This window comes from Zalophus californianus, chromosome 10 (assembly GCF_009762305.2).
Source record: "Zalophus californianus isolate mZalCal1 chromosome 10, mZalCal1.pri.v2, whole genome shotgun sequence".
NCBI lineage: Eukaryota > Metazoa > Chordata > Mammalia > Carnivora > Otariidae > Zalophus > Zalophus californianus.
In genome coordinates, this window is record NC_045604.1 from 65,652,444 (window position 1) to 65,672,550 (window position 20,107).

Genomic DNA, 20,107 nt, shown 5'->3' on the forward strand with positions numbered 1-20,107 from the left:
CTCGTGACCCTACCTTTATAGTTGCTTTTATGGTATTGGAACCATCACAGAAATCTAAAAGCTAATTGAACTGTGTATTTCTGTAGTGTCAGAAAGTCTGGTTTATAAGAGTATGAAGCTTTTTATAAATGACTGTGCTAATGGTGCACAAATGCAAAAAGGCGCAAGAATGGCTTTGAAGAGCCAGAAATTTAATCTTAGGAGTGATGTATTTTGATCTATATTCAATGTGATGTATAGTAGAGAAATTCAATGCCATGCCATAGGTTTTCGCTAGAAGTTGATAAATGAAACGCTAGTGATTTCTGTTAGGTGTAACCCAGTGGTGTGCTGGAGCTCGCCACCATTAGCTCATGAGAACCATATTTAGTGGTGTCCATCATGTCAGTAGCTTGAGGTTGGTTATGATGGAAGCATTGACAACACAGAAATGAGCGAACACTACAAGTCAGGCCTCTCCCAGTACTCGAGAACTGGGTGTCGGGGTGGGTCAACACACTACTGGTCATAGTATATGGAATTCTTGTTTTGTAAGTAAAACAGTAGTTAAATATTGACAATTTGATTTGGTTCCAGTTAGTATTGTCATACTGTTAGGTGGATGAGCTGATAAAAGACAAGCAGAATCTTGAAAATCAGTTTATCCTTTGCAAAGTCCTCAGAATAGAAAGTAAGTATGGACTCAAGCTTTAGGTTAAACTAAAACTTTACGAGGTTAAACTAAAACTTTACGAAGAGGTGATTGAGTCCAGTTGTATATATTGCTTGTAGAAAAATGTTAGAGTTATAATATAAATTTTAAGCTAGGCAAATATTTTCCTTTAAAAGCATGCTGTTTCCACTGTGGGATTTGGGAAAAACCGTTCCCTTTTTTTTTAAATTTAAATTCAATTAATTAACATATACTGTATTATACTGTATTATTAGTTTCAGAAGTAGGTTCAGTGAGTCATCGGTTGTATAAAACACCCAGTGCTCATTCCATCCCATGCCCTCCTTAATGCCCATCACCTCATCCCCCAACCCCCTCCAGCAACCCTCAGTTTTTTTCCTCTGATTAAGAGTCTTTTATGAAAAAACATTCCTTTTTGTTGGTAGATTATAGGTTTGACAAGTACAATATTGCTCTTCGCATTGGCAGCTAGATGGAAAATGGAGGTAGAGATCTATAGATAGAACACCTTTCTTACTAGAGACTTAGTAAGAATGAAACTGTTTTAAAAGTGTGAAGTATTTATATGAAATATTCTAAATATGACAACAGTCAGTTTATGCAAGTATTTCTCAGTGAATACTTTCAGTTTTATGGTGGTTCTATTTATACATGCTATATCCAAATAAAGATATAAGTAAAAGATCCCAAAATGTTCAGAATCAAAGAATTTTTCAATTTAAATATGCCTTAGAATGAATCCGGTAACTGATAAGCCTCAACTGGGACCAGATCCTAAATCTCTGGACCACCCCCATCCAGTGCCCTTTATCCTGTGCAGCACTTTGTATGTATTCCAAGTATCATTGCTTAACTCTTAGCACTTGGCCCTGCATTTTCTGAAATATCGAAAGAGAACCAAAAGTCAGTGTCCCATGAGGTACTTGGTAAAATGTGAATGAGTCTCATGTGACTTGACACATTTTAACTTTTTGATTTACAATAAGGAGTAATTCTTTCACCTGTGTTACACTGTTATAAGCCCTCATAGTATTTTCCTCATTCTCTAGAGTTCTTACTTCTAAACTCTAATGAATCAGTGAAGTTGGCTTTGATTTAGAATAGAATAGAGGGGTTGTTATAAAACCAAAGAATGTCTCGGTTTGCTTTGCTTGCGATCAGTGACTTCAGAAATGTGTCCTGGACCTAGAGTCAGATTTCTTCTCAACTGGTGAGTGTAGTTCAGAGTTTTCTTAGTCTGATATCAAAGACTTAGCGTCAAGGTCTTGATTTGTTCCAAATTTGCCTTTTCATCCAAATGTTAATCTAATGTCCTGGTTTTTGTTTGTTTGTTTGTTTTTTAACAGATAGCAGAGTCCTATTTCCAGGAGGAGGACTGTATCCTTTTCTTAATTACAGGAAGAAATTCATAAGTTCTCTACTGCCCATTTTTTAAAGTTGAGATTTACATACAATAAAAATATATACAGATATATATATATGTATCTGTTGTTTTCGATGGGTTTTAACAGCTGTGTGCACCCATGTAACCACCTCAGAAAGTAAGGTGTAGACAGTTTCTGCCACCCCAGAAAATTCTCTAGAACCACCCAAATTTGGCCTTCCATGAAGAAGCCCCAATTTTACCACAATCTAAATATTTGTATGTTTAGGAGGGCAGAAAAATCACATTGTTGAAAAATATAATTTAAAAATCCATTGGGTTTTCTTTCTTTTGAATTAAAACAGAAGTACAAGTCAAATGATATTCATATAGTAGAGCCTGGGGAGCATATTACACATAGTAAATCTCATGACCGTCTTATTCTAGCTTTCAGCTGCAAAAGTAAGACTGAATTCTTCTCTCATAATAAACAGAACAAATGCTGTCAAGTGAAACTGCATATTAGCTTTTATTTTTTTAAAAAGATTTTATTTATTTATTTGACAGAGAGAGACACAGCAAGAAAGGGAACACAAGCAGGGGAAGTGGGAGAGGGAGAAGCAGGCTTCCCACTGAGCAGGGAGCCCGTTGCGGGGCTCGATCCCAGGACCCTGGGATCATGACCTGAGCCAAAGGCAGACGTTGAACAACTGAGCCACCCAGGCGCCCCTGCATATTAGCTTTTATACAGGAAACATTTCTTCCCTCAGTTTTCCAATTGCCCTTTGTAAAAATCGCTTCTCTTTTCCAGGGATGGTTCCAATAGACTCTCTAGAAAGAATGTGCCCTAACCATCTGTTTCCCCATTTGTGTGATTTCGACTCTGTCCTCACCTTGTTGACTTTGTTCTACATCTCCAAGCAGATTGAGGGAAGCACAGTTTTTATCCTGAACCCTGTCAAATTGACTGTGGTAACCATTTCAGACAATGGCAGCTCATGACTAAGTATGCAGGAGATCTAATTCTGGTGGAAGGGAAGCTAGAACTCTTTTTCTAACCAAATAATGAGCACAGTGTAGTGTAGTACAGACCAGCATCCATATCCTGGGGTGGGGGGAGGGGGCACTTCATAGTGTGCACACCCGTGGGCCTCAGAATCAGAGCTTCTAGAGATCAGACCCAGGAATGTGCATTTTTAGCAAGCTTTTCAGATAATTTTTATGTTCAGTGAAGTTTGAGAAACTTTGGTATACTTTACGTCATGGGCAGAGGAAAATGGAATTGCCCCCACTTCTCCCTGGCCTAGTTTATGATCCCCGGCATATTTTGAAGACTACAGATGAGAGAGAGAGCTGAGCATCCCAAGTGATCATGGGAAGGGCAAAAAGCTAACCAGCATTTTTTCTCTTCCCCTCTTTCTGGGTCAACATTTAGAACATGGCCCAAAGGAAGGTAGACAGTTGGACAATTGACCATGACCTCATATGATGCTAAATGTGTGATACAGATGGAGAAGGCAGAAGTTTATAGGAAAATCTACAAAAGAGTGGAATCACATAATTACGAAAATCACTCTGGCCAGTTAATTTTTTTTTTAAAGATTTTATTTATTTATTTATTTGACAGAGAAAGACATAGTGAGAGAGGAAACACAAGCAGGAGGAGTGGGAGAGGGAGAAGCAGGCTTCCCGCTGAGCAGGTAGCCCGATGTGGGGCTTGATCCCAGGACCCTGGGATCATGACCTGAGCCGAAGGCAGACGCTTAACGACTGAGCCACCCAGGCACCCCAGTTAATTAAGTTTTTACAAAAGATCCATATAATGTTGTGCTCTGTGCTTGTTTTGGCTTGCAAGCCTTTGGTCTTGTGGGAGAAAAGCATTCAGTGAGAAAAAAAGAAAAGAGTCAAGGTGAGTCGAAATCAGGAACACACACTTGACTAGAGGGTAATGTAGTTGCTTGACAGAAAGTGATTTAACGAGAAGGGGAAAAAATGGGAAACATTTAGATTCCAGGATTCCATGTGGGTCCCTGTTTCCAATTAAATTACTTCTAATTGATTCTGCTAGAGATACACTGGCAAGCAGGCATTCCTTGATCATTAAAACCCTCTTTTAGTTTCTGTTTGCTGATAGAACAGAACCCGAGTAGCTATGGCATCACATGCTACATTAAAACTTACCTACTCCAAACCAAGAAACCCTAATGTAAAATTGGGTCCTTTCATTTTTTTGGTAAGCTGCAAATTTCCCAGTTTCGAGAGGACATTCTTCAAATATGAGGCTAAATGTAAAGAGTATGGATTTTTATTTTCCTCAGTTTTTCTATTCAGATGAGAAAGCAATGAAATTCATTCAGCTTGAACGACTGTATCATGAGAAATTGCTCGCAAATCTCTCTGCCATTCAAGAAGAGTGGGGTAAGTACAGACTCACATAGGATGTGCAATTATCAGTAATCTAAAACGTTCCTATCTAGAAATTTAACATATTTGACCTGGTTTTGTAAGTCAGGAAATAGATGTTTCAACAGTTAAGTTAATGTTGCATAGAAGTTGCATAGAAAGTAGCAATTTTACCACGCGTCTATGTCATTGTGAGAAAATTTCTCTCTGTATCAATGCTGAGAAAAGAACACTTGCAACTGTTTGCATTTCTTCTGATCCTTTGGCATGCCCCACTGGCTAATTTAGTCTCTGGAATAATATTTACTCATATTGAAAAGTAATCACTTAGATTTTGCTAACTATGTTAACTTGGGTTGGATGAGAAGATAATTTTGCATGGGGATCTTGATTGGTGGTGCCCGTTAACTACTTTTGCTCCCCTAAATATGCTTTGTAATAGCCACTAATTAACAAATATTTTAAATTTAGAAACAAAATGGAAAACTGTACAACCACATACAGTTACATCTCTAAGGAATTCAGAAAAAGGATTTAATGGTGAAGATTTTGAACGGCTTGCTAAGTTTTGCACAACACACCAAGAGTAAGTACATCAGTATTTGTATAGAATGAGTTGAAATAGAGTATTGAAGAAGCATTGTAGCACTGAATATTTGAAATTCATGATCTATTTTTTATTTGTTAATGTTTTCAGTTGGAGAAATTAAAACAGATAAAATAAAATGATTAGCTTTTATCTGATTAGCTTTTATCATAGTTTCTGAGAACTCAGTGTAAGTTCAACTTTTATGTTCATTCAAAGCACCTTCTAATTAGAAATTTTAAAATACAACTTTTAATTTTGACCTCTCTTTGGTTAAGAGATTAGGTGATGGAAATGGAAAAGAGTTGTGTATTAGGATTTTTTTTATTGTAGTTGTTTGCCAGTGTTCGTATGTTGTAGTGAAAACACATCTGTAGGATTTGTCTAACAGTGGGAAGCAGAAACAGTACAATATTTAACCAAAATACTGCAGAAGTAAAGCTACATTTACCAAATAGTTTTTTTTACATTTACCAGATAATTTTAAATTGCTTGATTTGTATCAAAGATTGGGATTTTTAAAACTAAATCATAGTAATAATAAAGCACTTAAATATATTTTTTGAATTCATTATTCTAAGATTCAGAATTCTGAAGGTGAGGGAAAATTATAGTGCTTAAACTAGTGATATTTAAACTATAGATTTCTATATCGAATCTTTGATACAGACGCTTCAAGATTCCATCCTGTGGATAACTTTTTCTCCTTTTCCACCAGAATCACAAAGAGTAAACTAAAACTCTACTTGTCAGTAATGAAACAGACCCACGTAGTGGACAGTTTCTTTAGGGTCTGATTATTTTGGAGACCAGCCTTTGAAGAATCTTTGTAGATTCAGAAATGATGGTCATTCAGCTCTCATGATGACAGTTTTCTGCTTTTGATTTGAACCTTGGAAACTGTTTTTAGGGACTCTGCATTATAACCTAATTTATTAGCATGTTAAATAGATTAACTTTCAATTTCATAGAGTCTTAAAATAATGGAATCTTTTACGATAAAGGAGATTGTGTTCTTTCAAAATACTCAGTACAGACACTTTCTCTGCCTTTCCCATGGAATTAATCATTTTTTAATGTGTTGCAGATGTTTTAATTATTTGAAAACAAATATTTAATATAATATTGGCATGGCATTTTTATGCTTCAAATTTGGATAATCCCCCCAAAAATTATTACTCCTAAATTTTTTTAAGATTTTATTTATTTATTTGAGAGAGAGAATGAGATAGAGCATGAGAGGGGGGAGGGTCAAAGGGAGAAGCAGACTCCCTGCTGAGCAGGGAGCCAGATGTGGGACCCGATCCCGGGACTCCAGGATCATGACCTGAGCTGAAGGCAGTCGCTTAACCAACTGAGCCACCCAGGCACCCATACTCCTAAATTTTTTTACTATAAAAAATAATTTTTAATTCTTACATACATTAAAGCGCAGAAGCTCAGTGAAGGTTTTATATACACATATATGTCTATGTAACTACGACTCTGACCAAGACACAGAACAGTCCAGCCCCTCAGAATGCTCCCTCATGCATATGCCAAGTCAGCACCCACCCCCCAAAATAACCACTAAGTTCTATAACAGTATATTTGCCTATTCTGTAATTCTTATAAACCTAATCATACAAAATGGAGATTTCTGCATTAACTGCTTTTGCCCATCATTATGCTATGTCTGTGTTACATGTTGTTGCATGTAATGGTAATTTGCTCAGTTTTATTTCTGTGGATTCACTGTAGGACTGTGTAGCAATTTACTTGTCCATGATATTGTTAATAGACATTCAGATTGTTTCTGGTTTTTGAGTATTATGAATAAAATAGCTATAAATATTTTTGTACATACCTTTTCTGTGGACATTCAATTTGATATTCCCTAAAACATATAATATTTAAAAATTCTCCTTTTTGTTACCTGTTTCCATGGATAATGCCAATAAAATTATCTTCCATCATAACCTATTTCAGACTATAAAGACATAAACTGAAATTTTAAAAATATGTGTGTGAAATACTCTTTATATTATTAGCAAAATGTTAACTTTTTTTTTTCTGGGTCTCAGCATTTACAGCTTCTTTGGGTGTTTTCAGTAGTAATTGGCTAGCTGAGGAGCTAACACATGAGAGAGCTGCCCTTTGAACTGTGTGAACCAGTGGTAATGTTTCAGCACTGGAAATGTTCTGTGCTAATATTAGAATCCAGAGAAGCTATATTTTATTTTTACAGCCATTTCAGTGACATTTGTTTGGAAGAATATAGCTGCTGTAATTTTTTTTAAATCTTTTTTTTCTCTTTTTTTCTACAGTCCTCTTTTATCCAAACATAAGGTAAGAGACTGTCTCCTTGGAAATATTTTTGGGAAAAAATGTTAAGGGTCATATTTCTGTTGTATGGACTGTTTTAGGAAATAATGAAACCTTTCTCAAAGTATTTTCAGTTTTCTAATTTAACACAAGTTTCCCCCAAAGTGGTTTTGTTTTGTTTTAACTTTTTAGGTAGAAGCTGTAGAAAAGCCTCTGGGAAGGAAATGTTTTACGCAGTTAATAGTTTCTGAGGACCTGAGGGAAGGAGGAGCCACAGCCGAAGAGCCGGGTATGTTTTTACCTTAGAGAAGGACATAAAGAGACGTCTGCCTCTTAAATTTTACAAGTGTTACAAGGACTATTTTTGCACTTACATTTTTTTTGCATATACCTTTCCTACCAGGCAAATTGCAAAGTGAGATTCTTTTTATATTATGTTAACCCTATTTTTAGAAAACTAGTAGTAGGAATTATAACATCTAAATTCTTATAAAAACATAAAGTTATTTCCGTGTTTTCAATAGATAGTTATATCTAACAGAATATGAAAAAATTGTACAAAAATGCTCTGAAACAGAGTTGGTTTTGGTGTATGTTCAGATACCCTTTTCTGTTTAAAAACCAACAATTATTGTATGGACTTTCCCAGAAATTTGTGCTGTAAATCTAGATATTTAAGAGCTCTGTTTCTTGGTAATTGATCTATGGCAATTTATTCTCCTCCCCTTTTTTGTTAACTGACTTATGGTGTACTTTAATTTGCATGTATACATTTCTAAAGCATTTATGATACATTTTATACAACACTTCTGTCTTATGCCAAAAGATCAAAGATTTTTAGAAACTCTTTTTTACAGTACTAATGTATGTTCATTATAAAAACTTTAGAAAATAAAGTTAAATAAATACATTTCAGGGTGTTTGTTTTTCCTGATATATGATTTTAGTACTGATTTATGTTCTAAGGCTTCATATCCCTGGGCCTGACAGCCCTGATAGTAAACACGCACCATCAGGTGTTTTGCGTGAATTGACCGAAGAGGTACAATGATGGTGATGATGATGTCTTCAATTTAATCTGCCTTTTTCTTTTTACAAAGCACCCTCCCCTCCCCACTACATCTTTATCCCCTTTTCTTCTATGAGGCGAATTTGGGATTTTGCCTTAAGTCACTCCTACTATACTCTGTTCTTCCTGTCTCTTCTTCTCCTTTTCTTTTTTTTTTTTAAGAAATTGGATTTTTCTCCAAATAAAATTTTATTCTGTATTTTGCATTTTGAAATTCAAACTTCTTTTCCTATCTCTTATCCCTAATCTTAAAAAAAATGTCCTACAAGTAAGTTTCTGATTTTTTTTTTTTTTTTTTAGTGTAGTTGATAGACAATGTTACATTAGTTTCAGTGCACAACATAGTGATTGGACATGTGTGTACATTATACTGGGCTCCCCACAAGTGTAGCTGCCATCCTCATCATGCAGTGCTATTATGGTATCACTGCTTATATATTCCCTGTGCTGTACTTTTTATTCTTTTGACTTCTTCATTCTTGTATCTCCCACCCCCCTTCACCCATTTTGCCCATCGTCCCCACTCCCTCTCCTCTCTGACAACCATCAGTTCATTCTCCGCATTTATAGGTCTGATTCTGTGTTTTGTCTGTTACTTCATTTGTTTTGTTTTTTAGATTCTACATGTGAGTGACATCCTGTGGTGGTTGTCTTTCTCAGGCTGACTTATTTTACTTGGCATAATATCTTCCAGGCCCATCCATGTTGTTGCAAAGGGCAAGATTTCATTCTGTTTTATGGCTGAGTAATATTCCTGTGTGTGTGTGTGTGTGTGTGTGTGTGTGTGTGTGTGTGTGTGTGTGTGTGTGTACCACATCTTTATTCATCTATTGATGGACACTTGGGCTGCTTCCATATTTTGGCTATTGTAAATAATGCTGCAATAAACATAGATGTGCAGATCTTTTCAAATTAGTGTTTTTGTTTTCTTTGGGTAAATACCCAGTACTGGAATTATTGGATAATATGGCAAATCTCGTTTTTAATTCTTTGAGAAACCTCTATACTATATACCACAGCAGCTGTCTCTTCTTTTCCAGTCCTTTTTATATTGGAAATCATAGTAAAATGAACTTTATAAAGATCTAAAGAGGGAGAAATTCACAAAATAGCCACCCGGTTTGGGTATGGCTCTGTCTTTGGGAATGGTGCTGTTATTGGCTGATTGGTTTGACCGGGAGTACTGGTTGCTGCAAGGCTCAGGCTCGGCACTACTTCTAGCTTTCTAGCTTTCTAGCTTGGCCTCTGCTGTGAGGTATGTGGTACAGATGAGGAAACTGAGCTACCACATGCAAGTCACTTGCTTGTGCTTTGATTCACAACTAGAACCTGGGTCTTCTGGTTTCGAACTAAATGCAGCATTCTTCTGCTGAGTAAGTTGTATGTATATTCAAGACTTTCCCAATGCAGACATCTCACTGACAACCATCTTACGGGGAGGGTAAATTCTGGGGAGAGAAATCTTGCCAGGTCTGGTAAAACAGTATCTTTTAAAAAAGAATGTCAACTCTCTCAGAATTAGTTTCCTCAGATTGGTTATTTTCTGAATAGATGCATAGAAATGTAAGAATGTGAGAAAAAGAGAAATATGAAAATAATCCTTTAAAGATTGGTATTAAATATATTGTTCTTGTTTTACCTCATAGTCTTAATTTTTAACAATGTCTGACATGTAGTTCGATCTAGACTTTCCTTTCCCTGTTCTTTCACTCCAAATTCCTTGGTCTTAAGCTCCTTCTATAATATGTAACTTGCCATTTTTTGTAAAGTGGTTAGAGACATTGTTTCTGGAGCCAGACTGGTCTGGTTTGAATCCTATCTCCACCATGTAAAACTGTGTAATGTTAAGCAAGTTGCCTGGCTTCTCTAGGCCTCTTTCCTCAGCTCCCCAATGTGGACACTAATAGTACTTACCTTATGAGATTCTCATGAGGATTAAACTAGTCATTTCCTGTTAAAAGTTCAGAATGGTACCTGGCAGGAGGGAAGAACTCCGTACGCTCACCGCTTTTTCTCCTGCTTCTCCCCATGCTGTCGTTGGCCCTGCTAATACTGTTCTGTGAATGTTCTCTATATATTACTCATTCCTGCTTTTATAATCAGCCTACCATTATAACTCTTCAAGTAATTTACAGAGTATTTTATATTTTCAGAACACCTTTATATATATTGTTTCATCTCTTCCTCTTAACAACCAATATAAGTTAGGCTGAATCATTTTTAAGAAACTCCAGGAAGTGACTTATCCAGGAATAGAATTCATTAGAACTCAAAGCCAGACCCTAGTTTTCTGACCCTGAAGTCCATGCATTTTTTATTAATTTATATTTTTCTTAATTTTTATCAGGTGATATTTTATATGTAAAAAATATTACATGTTACAGAAAACATTATAACAAACGATAACAAAATGAAGATATGTAAGCCTAATGCCCAACTAAAGCAACTAAAGACTAAGTTACTGTTGGTTTTGTTACAACTATCTTTGTGTTCCTGTTTGGTTCCTCTCCTGCTTTCCCCTGACTCCTGAGAAAACCATCATCCTGGGTTTTATACCTTTCTTTCCTTTCCCATTTTTTACTTTTCAAAAGATTTTGTTTACTTATTTTGAAAGAGAGAACGTGTGAGCACGCAAGCGGGAGAAGGGGAAGAGGGCAAGGGAGAGAGAATCTCAAGCAGACTCCACACTGAGCATGGAGCCCAACTTGGGGCTCGAGCTCATGACCTTGAGATCATGACCTGAGCCTAAATCAGGAGTCAGACCCTTAACCAGCTGAACCACCCAGGCGTACCTCCCTTCCTATTTTTTATCTTTATTGAGGTACAATTTCCATGCAATGTAATATACCCATTTTAAGTGTGTAATTTGAGGAGTTTTGACAACTGTATACGCTCATATAACTACTACCCCAATCAAGATGTAGCACATCTTCATCATGCCAAAATCTTCCTCCCAATTCTCTTTATAATCAGTCCCTCCCACGTCCAGGCCCAAGCAACCCAGGGCTTCCTGTTACTATTGATGCGTTTTCTCTGCTTTGGAATTTAACATAAATAGAATTTCTCAGTGTACTGTTTTTCAGAGTCACCCATATTGTTATATGTATGATTAGTTCATTTCTTTCCATTGCTGAGGGGTATTCCACTCTTTGTACCACAATTTGTTTATCCATTCACCTGTTGATAGACATTTGGGTTGTTTTCAGTTTGGGGATATCATGAATAAAACTTCTAATTTTTAAAAATTTTTTAAAAGATTTTATTTGAGAGCGAGCGAGCATGAATGGGGGAGGGGATGAATAGAACTCCTGGGAAATCTTTCTATGGATATGTGTTCTCATTTCTCTTGGGTAAAGAATTGGGGGTGGAATCGCTGGTCATAGGGAAGGTACGTTTTTAATTTTATAAGAAACTGCCAGGCTGTTCTCCTGTATAGTTGTACCGTTTTATACCCACCAGTGGCGTGTGAGGATTCCCATTGCTCCACATCCTTGCTGGCATTTACTGTTGTCAGTCTTTTTTCAGTTTAGTCATTTTAGGGGCCATGAATATCATTGTGTTTTTAACTTGCTTTCCCCTGATGACTGGGTATGAACAGTTTTAGTTTTGAATTCACCTCTGCAGAAGCTGTACATTATCAACATTTCATACTTGAAGTATTTTTTTTTTCAGGGTGCTGTGAAAATTTCTTCTTTAGTCCTGATATCACTCAAATGTTTGTATTTAATGTTAATTAATGAGATACTCAGAAATTATAAGATGTGTTAATTGATGAATGGTTTAGTCTTACCTCATGAATTGTGTGGGGGATTTTAACGTAAAGAGGACTCATGAGAGGGGCGCCTGGCTGGCTCAGTCGGACGAGCATGTGACTCTTGATCTCAGGATTGTGAGTTCAAGTCCCCAGTTGAGTGTAGAGATTACTAAAAAAAAAAAATAAAACTTTTAAAAAAGAGAGAGAACTCATGGAGGAATGGGAGATGAAAGAGTAACTCAGAGACAGGGACATTTCTGTAGATTATGTGTTAGAACTTAGGTTAAGTCTAATGCTCCTTTTAGAACTCCCTCTTCAACTCGGTGTGTAGTAAGCATCTGTCATGCACTCAGCCATTATTCCATTTTTTTCATCAGAGTAGAGTTTTTGTTAGTAGGTGTGAAGTGAATGCAGTAGGGAGTAACAGACTCATTCACTAGATCTTTGGGTTCAGGAGCACTGATTAACAGAAATTCATGCTAATATTAACAGAAACATTAACAATATTAAGTTTTATACTAGAATGCATACTTGTCAAAAATTCAGAAAATATTTTTGATTAATCAGAGTGGATCAGACATTTACCTTCACTTTTTCTTAGAACATTACTGAAATGTCAGAAAGGCATTCTTTTTTTTATGGGTTTTGTTTTTAAAGATTTTATTTGTGAGAGAGAGCGCACACGCGCACACTTCTCGGGGGAGGGCAGAGAGAGAGGGAAGAAGCAGGCTTCCTGACTAGCAGGGAGCCCAATGCCAGACTCTATCCCAGGACCCTGAGATCATGACCTGAGTCGAAGGCAGTTGCTTAACCGACTGAGCCACCCAGGCGCCCTGAATAATTTTTTTTTCTTTTATTTGAGAGAGAAGGAGAGAGAGCACTAGCATAAGCAGGGGGAGATGCAGAGGGAGAGGGAGAAGCAGACTCCCACTGAGCAGGGAGCCTGATATGGGACTCGATCCCAGGACCCTGACATCATGACCTGAGCCAAAGTCAGACCCTTAACTGACTAGCCACCCAGATGCCCCCGGAAATTCATCCCTAAAGGCAGAAACCCACAGCCACAGAATGGATGAGGAAGCAGCAGCAGATGCGACATCCAGAAAGTTCCAGAAGCTGAAAAGCAGGTGGATGGGTGGCAACTGGCTTATTACACCAGAGAAAGCAGAAAGCTGAGTGTCTGCAGGAACAATGTTGAGTCCTGCCTGGGAGGGTTTGGGAATGGGAAACACGGAGGTACCTCTAATGTCAAGCATTCAGGGTTGGACTGGCAACGGGAGGTTGGGCTGAAAGCCTATACAAGAAACATTTCCACGTTTATAAGCCCTTTCTGCCAAGCGGGAGGCTGACACTTATTTCCTAGAGCGTCTGAGCTAGAGGAATTGTGGACGTGGATCAGGCACAACTCAAGGAAAGGGTATTAGGTAGAAAATGAGGATTGAATGAATATCTTACCGCCTGAACGGCAAGAGCCTTAGCCTGCTTTCTGCAGCTAGCATCCAGAACTGTGGCGGCTGGTCTCTAGCTTCCTCTCTGGGAAACTGGCTACTCGTCCGGGAGATAAAACCTCCAGATACTTATATTAAAGGCCTCCCAGCAAATGGCCCAAGCCCTCTTCATCCTACACTGAGGACTGACCATTCCTGAAGAAGACTTGCCTTTAACCACAGAGCTGCTTGTTGCCTCATTTAAGAAAGCCTCAGATAGGAAAGACAGAAACCAGATCAGTCGGTCAAACCCAAAGAAGCTCAAAGGAAATAAAATGGAGAGAACAGATGAAAACTTTAAAAAAATGAACAGTGTCACCGGTTAGAGAGGATATTGTATATATGAAAACAAGAATAAGGGGCGCCTGGATGGCTCAGTTGGTTAGGTGGCTGCCTTTGGCTCGGGTCATGGTCCTGGGGTTGAGCCCCACATCGGGCTCCTTGCTCAGCGGGGAGCCTGCTTCTCCCTCTCCCACTCCCCCTCCTTGTGCTTGCTCTCTACCTCTCAATCTCTGTGTGCCAAATAAATAAAATTAAAAAAAAAAAAGAATAAGGAGCTGTTTGCTTGTTTTTATTTTTTAAGATTTTATTTATTTATTTGACAGTGAGAGAGAGAGAGAGAAAGTACAAGCAAGGGGAGAAGCAGGCAGAGGGAGAAGGAGACTCCCGCAGAGTGGAGAGCCCGACGCAGGGCTCGATCCCAGGACCCCAATATCATGACCTCAGCCGAAGGCAGATGCTTAACCGACTGAGCCACCCAGGCACCCCAGAGCTGTTTTAAAATAAAAACATTCAGAGAAAGAAAATATTCTTAGAAGATAAAAGGTGTGATGGCCACAATAAAAAATTAATTATGGGGCACCTGGGTGGCTCAGTCAGCTGAGCCTCTGACTCTTGATTTCAGCTCGGGTCGTGATCGCAGGGTCATGAGATTGAGTTTCAAAGTCGGGCTCCGTGCTGAGTATGAAACCTGCTTAAGATTCACTCTCTCTCCCTCTGCCCCTCCATCCCTTACTCGCATTCTCTTTCTCTCTCTCTAAAAAAATTAAAAAATTAATTAGAAGAGTCAAAGGATAAAATTGAGGTAGCATCCCAGAAAGTTAACCCAAAGGCAAAGAGAGGAACAGTGTGACAGAAATGGTAGAGATGATCAGTCCATGAAGCCCAAATCTGAAGATGAGCATTCTGAAAGGAAGGAACAGAAAAGCAACAGGGGACAAATGATCAGGGAAATAATACAAGAAAATTCCCAGAAGTGAACGTCATGAGTGTCCAGATTGAAAGTCCCACCAAGTACCCAACACAAAGAACGAGAAACTTCCCGAAGCTTCAGGACATCAGATATAAGAAAAGAATCCAAATCTTCCAGGAAGCAAATGTAGGTGATGGGGATTGATACTCAGATTGGTATTCGGACTGGTTGAGAGACTACAGCCCTACCGGAAACGGGACACTGTATAGCAGTGCCTTTGAAGCTGTAAGAGGAAGTTATCCCAAGCATAGAAAATGACCCAACCAAAGTTTTAGTCAGGGCTGAAGGAAAAGACTTTCAGATCTGAACAATCTAAAGTTTACCTTCCGTGTACTTAAAAAAAAAAAAAAATCCAAGAAAGAATAAACAAAGAGGCAGACCTGGGATTCAGAAACAATGTTCCCAACACAGAATGAGAGGGAAATCCAGGGATCACAGGAAGGGAATTCCAGGACAAGTCCTGTGTAGCCGGCCCAGCGAGCAGCTCCGCTTAGGAGCTCAAGAAGTGTATGTTGTTCGTTTGTTTTTTTTAAGATTTGAAAAAAAATTTTTAAATAATCTCTACACCCAACGTGGGGCTCAAACTCAAAACCCTGAGATCGAGAGTTGCCCACTCCCCTGACTGAGCCAGCCAGGCGCCCCAAGAACGATATGTTTTAAAAGTGATAGATTATCTGTTGGTACATATGCTATAGTTGATATCTGTCAGAGTTTAGAGACACATAGGCAAGGATTTTTTTTTTTTTTTAAAGATTTATTTATTTATTTATTTGACAGAGACAGCGAGAGAGGGAACACAAGCAGGGGGAGTGGGAGAGGGAGAAGCAGGCTCCCTGTGCCAAGCAGGGAGCCCGATGCGGGGCTCGATCCCAGGACCCTAGGATCATGACCTGAGCCGAAAGCAGACACTTAACCAACTGGGGCCACCCAGGGGCCCCAGCAAGGATTTTTTTTTTTTTTTTTTTAAGGAATGAGGCAGTTTTATCAACACACAAAATAAAGTGGAAACAAGAAAGGAAAATATATCCTAGTACACAGTGTGGGTCAGTTGTGAATAATATTTACAAAGCCATAGCAGGGTAAACGTGAATATTGATTTGCCCGAGAATCCTGTTGAATTGTAGTGGGAAGCTAGAGGAGGGGAAATAATATATCACTGGGGGGAAGGAATAGCAAGAACTGAGAGAACTAAACCTCTTCTTCCACAGTGGGTAGTCTTTAAAACTGAAAAATCCATAAAAATAACAGTATAGGGGCGCCTGGGTGGCTCAGTTGGTTAAGCGACTGCCTTCGGCTCAGGTCATGATCCTGGAGTCCCGGGATCGAGTCCCGCATCGGGCTCCCTGCTCAGCAGGGAGTCTGCTTCTCCCTCTGACCCTACCCCCTCTCATGTGCTCTCTCTCTCTCTCTCTCTCTCATTCTCGCTCTCTCAAATGAATAAATAAAATCTTATAAAAAAATAACAGTATAAATCTTATTTTCAGTGGAGGGTAAATCTGAAAGGAATTATAGAAAACCAATAAAGTTCAGAAAAAATATCTTTCAACCTTTGAAAAATGGCTTTTTCAACGATAACGAAGACTAAATTACATATTCATACTCTTAACATGTTCTGAACAATCTCTGTTAATTTCTATAGGTAAAGGGTTATTGACTGCATAGAGTATTTCCTCTCTAAAGACACTATTAATCCAAGCAGATGCAGTTTGCACTGGAGAGGTTTCAGATTTTGTTGTGTCACACGTATTAATTCACCTATGTCCTTTCTCTTACCTCCTATGCCAAGTGTTGTTTTGAACCTTAAAACAACTTGTTTTTCTTGTCTTCAGAGAGTGAAAGTTGTCTTGGCCCCGAGCCAAGGGGAGAAAGCCCCGGTCAAGAGAGAAGCCAGGAGAGCAGCCCGGGCTGTCTCCCGATGGACAGGCAGGCCGCGCCCCCGAGCCTGCTGGTAACTGCGGGGGAGCGCCACCCGGAGGAGCCGCTGTGCGGCGCGGCGGCCGCGCGGGAGTTGCACGCCCCGCCCTGGCCCTCGGCCGGGAGCCGCTCGGAGGACGCCTGTGAGGATGACAGCCGCCCGCAGCGGCCTCAGACGGAGGCCTGCCGCGATGTGGCCGCCGCAGCCGGAGGCCCCGCCGCAGCCCCCGCCGCAGCCCCCGCGGCGTTGCTCCCCAGCGAGTCCATGCTAGAGCCCTTGATCTCACCCGGCTCTGACCTCTTAGCTCCGGCGCCCGCCTCCGAGGGACAGTATTCCCGGACTCAAAGAAAGGGACTCCGTTTGCCACTTAAGGATGCTTCTGAGGCGTTGCCCACGGACCGCCTTGAGAACAGTGACTCCAGTGAGCTGCAGCAACCTGATCTCACAGACAGCGATGGAAAATCACCACGCGGGCCGCTGGACCCACAGCGCTCTGACAGGGCACTTTGTGAGAGTGATCAAGTGTCTGACTTAAGTGCGCTGCGGCCAGAGGTGTGTATGGCCCCCGAGGAGAGGGGGGGTGAGGACGAGCACGTCAGTAAAGAGACGGAAGACTATTTGAACAGCCTGTTAGAAGGATGCTTAAAAGATACTGAAGACTCCCTGTCACGTGAAGACAACCAGGAGGAAGACTCGGACCTTCTTCCAGATCTTTCTCCTGAAGAAGCCTCCTACAGTCTGCAGGAGGATCTGCCTTCGGACGAGAGCTGTCTTTCTCTTGATGATCTGGCAAAAAGGATAGAGATTGCAGAAGTAAGTGTGGGATTTAACAGAAGTGCAATTAACAGTAAAATGAAATTTTAAAAGCACATCTCTACTAAATAGTGCCTTGTTTTTGTAAATTTTCCCCGGTTTCCAGCATGAGGGGAAAATCTATTAAACTTCTAATAATTAGTAGTTTTATTTTTCATATTGAATAGGAAATGAATAAGATTGAATTAGATGACTTTTGGTCATGATGTTTATACTTCAGGAACTTTTATTGCATGCCTCTGGGGACAGTAAGTGTTATGAACACTGTTTTTAATACTGCTGTGACTTTTATTTGACAGTTCTGGCAATTATGATCAAGACAAGATTAGTTACATTCTTATAAGGAAATCTCATTTTTTCCCTCATAATACTCTTATGATTATTAGTATATTTTTTGATTCTTTAAAACAGTACAACGGAACAAAGGAAACATTTTAAAATACAGTAGGACAAGGAGATACTGGGTGGATTTTTAAGTCATTAAGTTGTACATTGTGAATCTTCTCTTTCTTGTAGTATTAATTTATAAGCTGTAGGTTTGAACAGACTTCATACTTACTGCTTGACTAAGTCAAATGTTATACATAATCCAAAGTTTCTCCAAACAGTAATGAAGATGGTCAAAACAAAAAATGACAGAGAGGATCAAGATGACCATTCTCCTTTGTTTGATGATAAAATTTTTTAAAGTTAAGGGAAAAAAGGGGGCACCTGGGTGGCTCTGTTGTTTATGTTGTCTGCCTTCAGCTCAGGTCCTGATCCCGGGGTCCTGGGATCGGGTCCTGAGTAGGGAGCCTGCTTCTCCCTCTCCCTCCGCTGCTCCCCTTGCTTGTACTCTCTCTCTTTCTCTCAAATAAATAAATAAAAATCTTTAAAAAAACAGTTAAGGGGGAAAAAAAGCCGTATGCAAACTGTAGCTCCCTGGGAAGGTGGCCTCATATAGTGGAAAGAGGTCTAAGTCTGAGGTCACATACAGACCCACCAGCTAGCAGCCCTACAGAGTTCCTGCTGACCTCTCCACGTCGCTGTATCCTCCCCTGAAAATTAGGATACCAGCTACTCTTCCTGTTTTTCATCTTATAGTTTTTTCCAAGTCAGCTTTTAAGTCCCATTTATAAACATTGTTTTCTAATTCTGCATCATCATTGGGCAGGTCGGGGAGGAACACACTTCGAGTAGAAACTGGAAAAGCAACAGAGCCAAAGTAGGCACCAGTGTGCCCGGAAAGGCGGAGCCCTGTGGGAGCTTGCTCACTTCATCGGCGTGAGGTCACTGGCTCCCTGCATTGCCTCCTCTAGTCAGCTCCCCAGCAACTAGTCTTGACAAAGTTGGATAGAATAGGAAGGCACTTGATCCAGTATTCATTCATTTGTTTATTTTAACCAGATTTTTATTACCACTTACAAGTCAGCCCTCCATAAACTATGGTTTTTTTCTTCCTAATTTCCTCTTGAAATTGTTTCATATGCTTAATGAGTGCAGAGTTTCTGTTTGGGTGGATGGAAATTTTAGAAGTCGCTACTGGTAGTGGCGGCACAACACTATGAATATAGCTAATGCCACTCAGTTGTTAAAATTGCAGTTTTATGTTAGACGTATCTTACCACAATTTTTTCTTAAAGTTAAAAAAAATTAAATAGAGGGCACCTGGCTGGCTAAGTCGGTGGGGCAGGTAACTCTTGCTCTTGGGGTTGTGAGTTCAAGCCCCACCTTAGGTATAGAGATTACTTAAAAATAAAAAAAAGTATTTGAAAGAAAAGTGTTTTCATTTAAAAAAAATTAAATAGAGCCAGTAGTAAAGCACTAGACCCAGCATTCCTTCCCTTGTTTATTTTCACCAGGCCTCTGATACAGGGAACCATCGAAACAGAAGTCACACCTGGATTCAAATCTAGCTGTTATACCACAAGGTCAGCCTTCTCTGACCACTGCTTTTCACACCAATAATCAAGTTGACCATCTGGGGAAAAGACAGAAGGTCTAATTTTACCTTTTTAGGTATAAACGGTGAAAAAGGGTCAGAGCTCCCCTGTTGCATCTCCCTACTTTGCAGAACACTTACGGTGGGGGTTTGCTGTTGAACTCACATTGTATTACAACCAAGCGGAGTGTTCCTTCCTCAGGCTCATAACGTCAGTTTTCCCTACTGGATAATACCTAGCAGGCGGTGGAAACTATTCACATTTTTAAAGTTGTCTTTCCTGTGAAGTTATTTTTTATGTGTGATGGTTCCCTTTCCTAAAATTCTATTGATCTGTTAAGTTATGCTGTTTTAAGAACCTCAAAAGCTACATATAATTAACAAAACTAATTTGCATTCCTGTGATAATGCTGAACAGACTGTTTCCGAATATTTCCTTCTCCATTCTGAGGAGGATACGTCAATAAATTCTGCCTTACCCTGTTAGGAAAAGAGTTTTTAATAAGAATTTCAAAACTTGAAAAATAAAATAAAATAAAATAATTAAAATAAAAAATAAAATTTCAA

At 39.3% G+C, this 20,107-nt stretch overlaps 1 protein-coding gene across 4 annotated transcripts in view; it reads left to right on the top strand.

Moving 5' to 3' along the window:
• The window catches only part of CNST (consortin, connexin sorting protein), a 114,221-nt gene that overhangs the window by 76,097 nt on the left and 18,017 nt on the right, over nt 1-20,107 (top strand). For 3 of the 4 annotated variants that reach the window (XM_027610790.2, XM_027610789.2, XM_027610792.2), the window contains 6 exons: nt 2,020-2,050; nt 4,368-4,454; nt 4,911-5,025; nt 7,332-7,353; nt 7,522-7,618; nt 16,721-17,619. In XM_027610790.2, coding sequence (XP_027466591.1) covers nt 2,020-2,050; nt 4,368-4,454; nt 4,911-5,025; nt 7,332-7,353; nt 7,522-7,618; nt 16,721-17,619 — 1,251 coding nt within the window. Of the gene's footprint in view, nt 1-2,019; nt 2,051-4,354; nt 4,455-4,910; nt 5,026-7,331; nt 7,354-7,521; nt 7,619-16,720; nt 17,620-20,107 lie in introns of all 4 variants that reach the window. The other variant, XM_027610791.2, reaches the window with a different exon arrangement.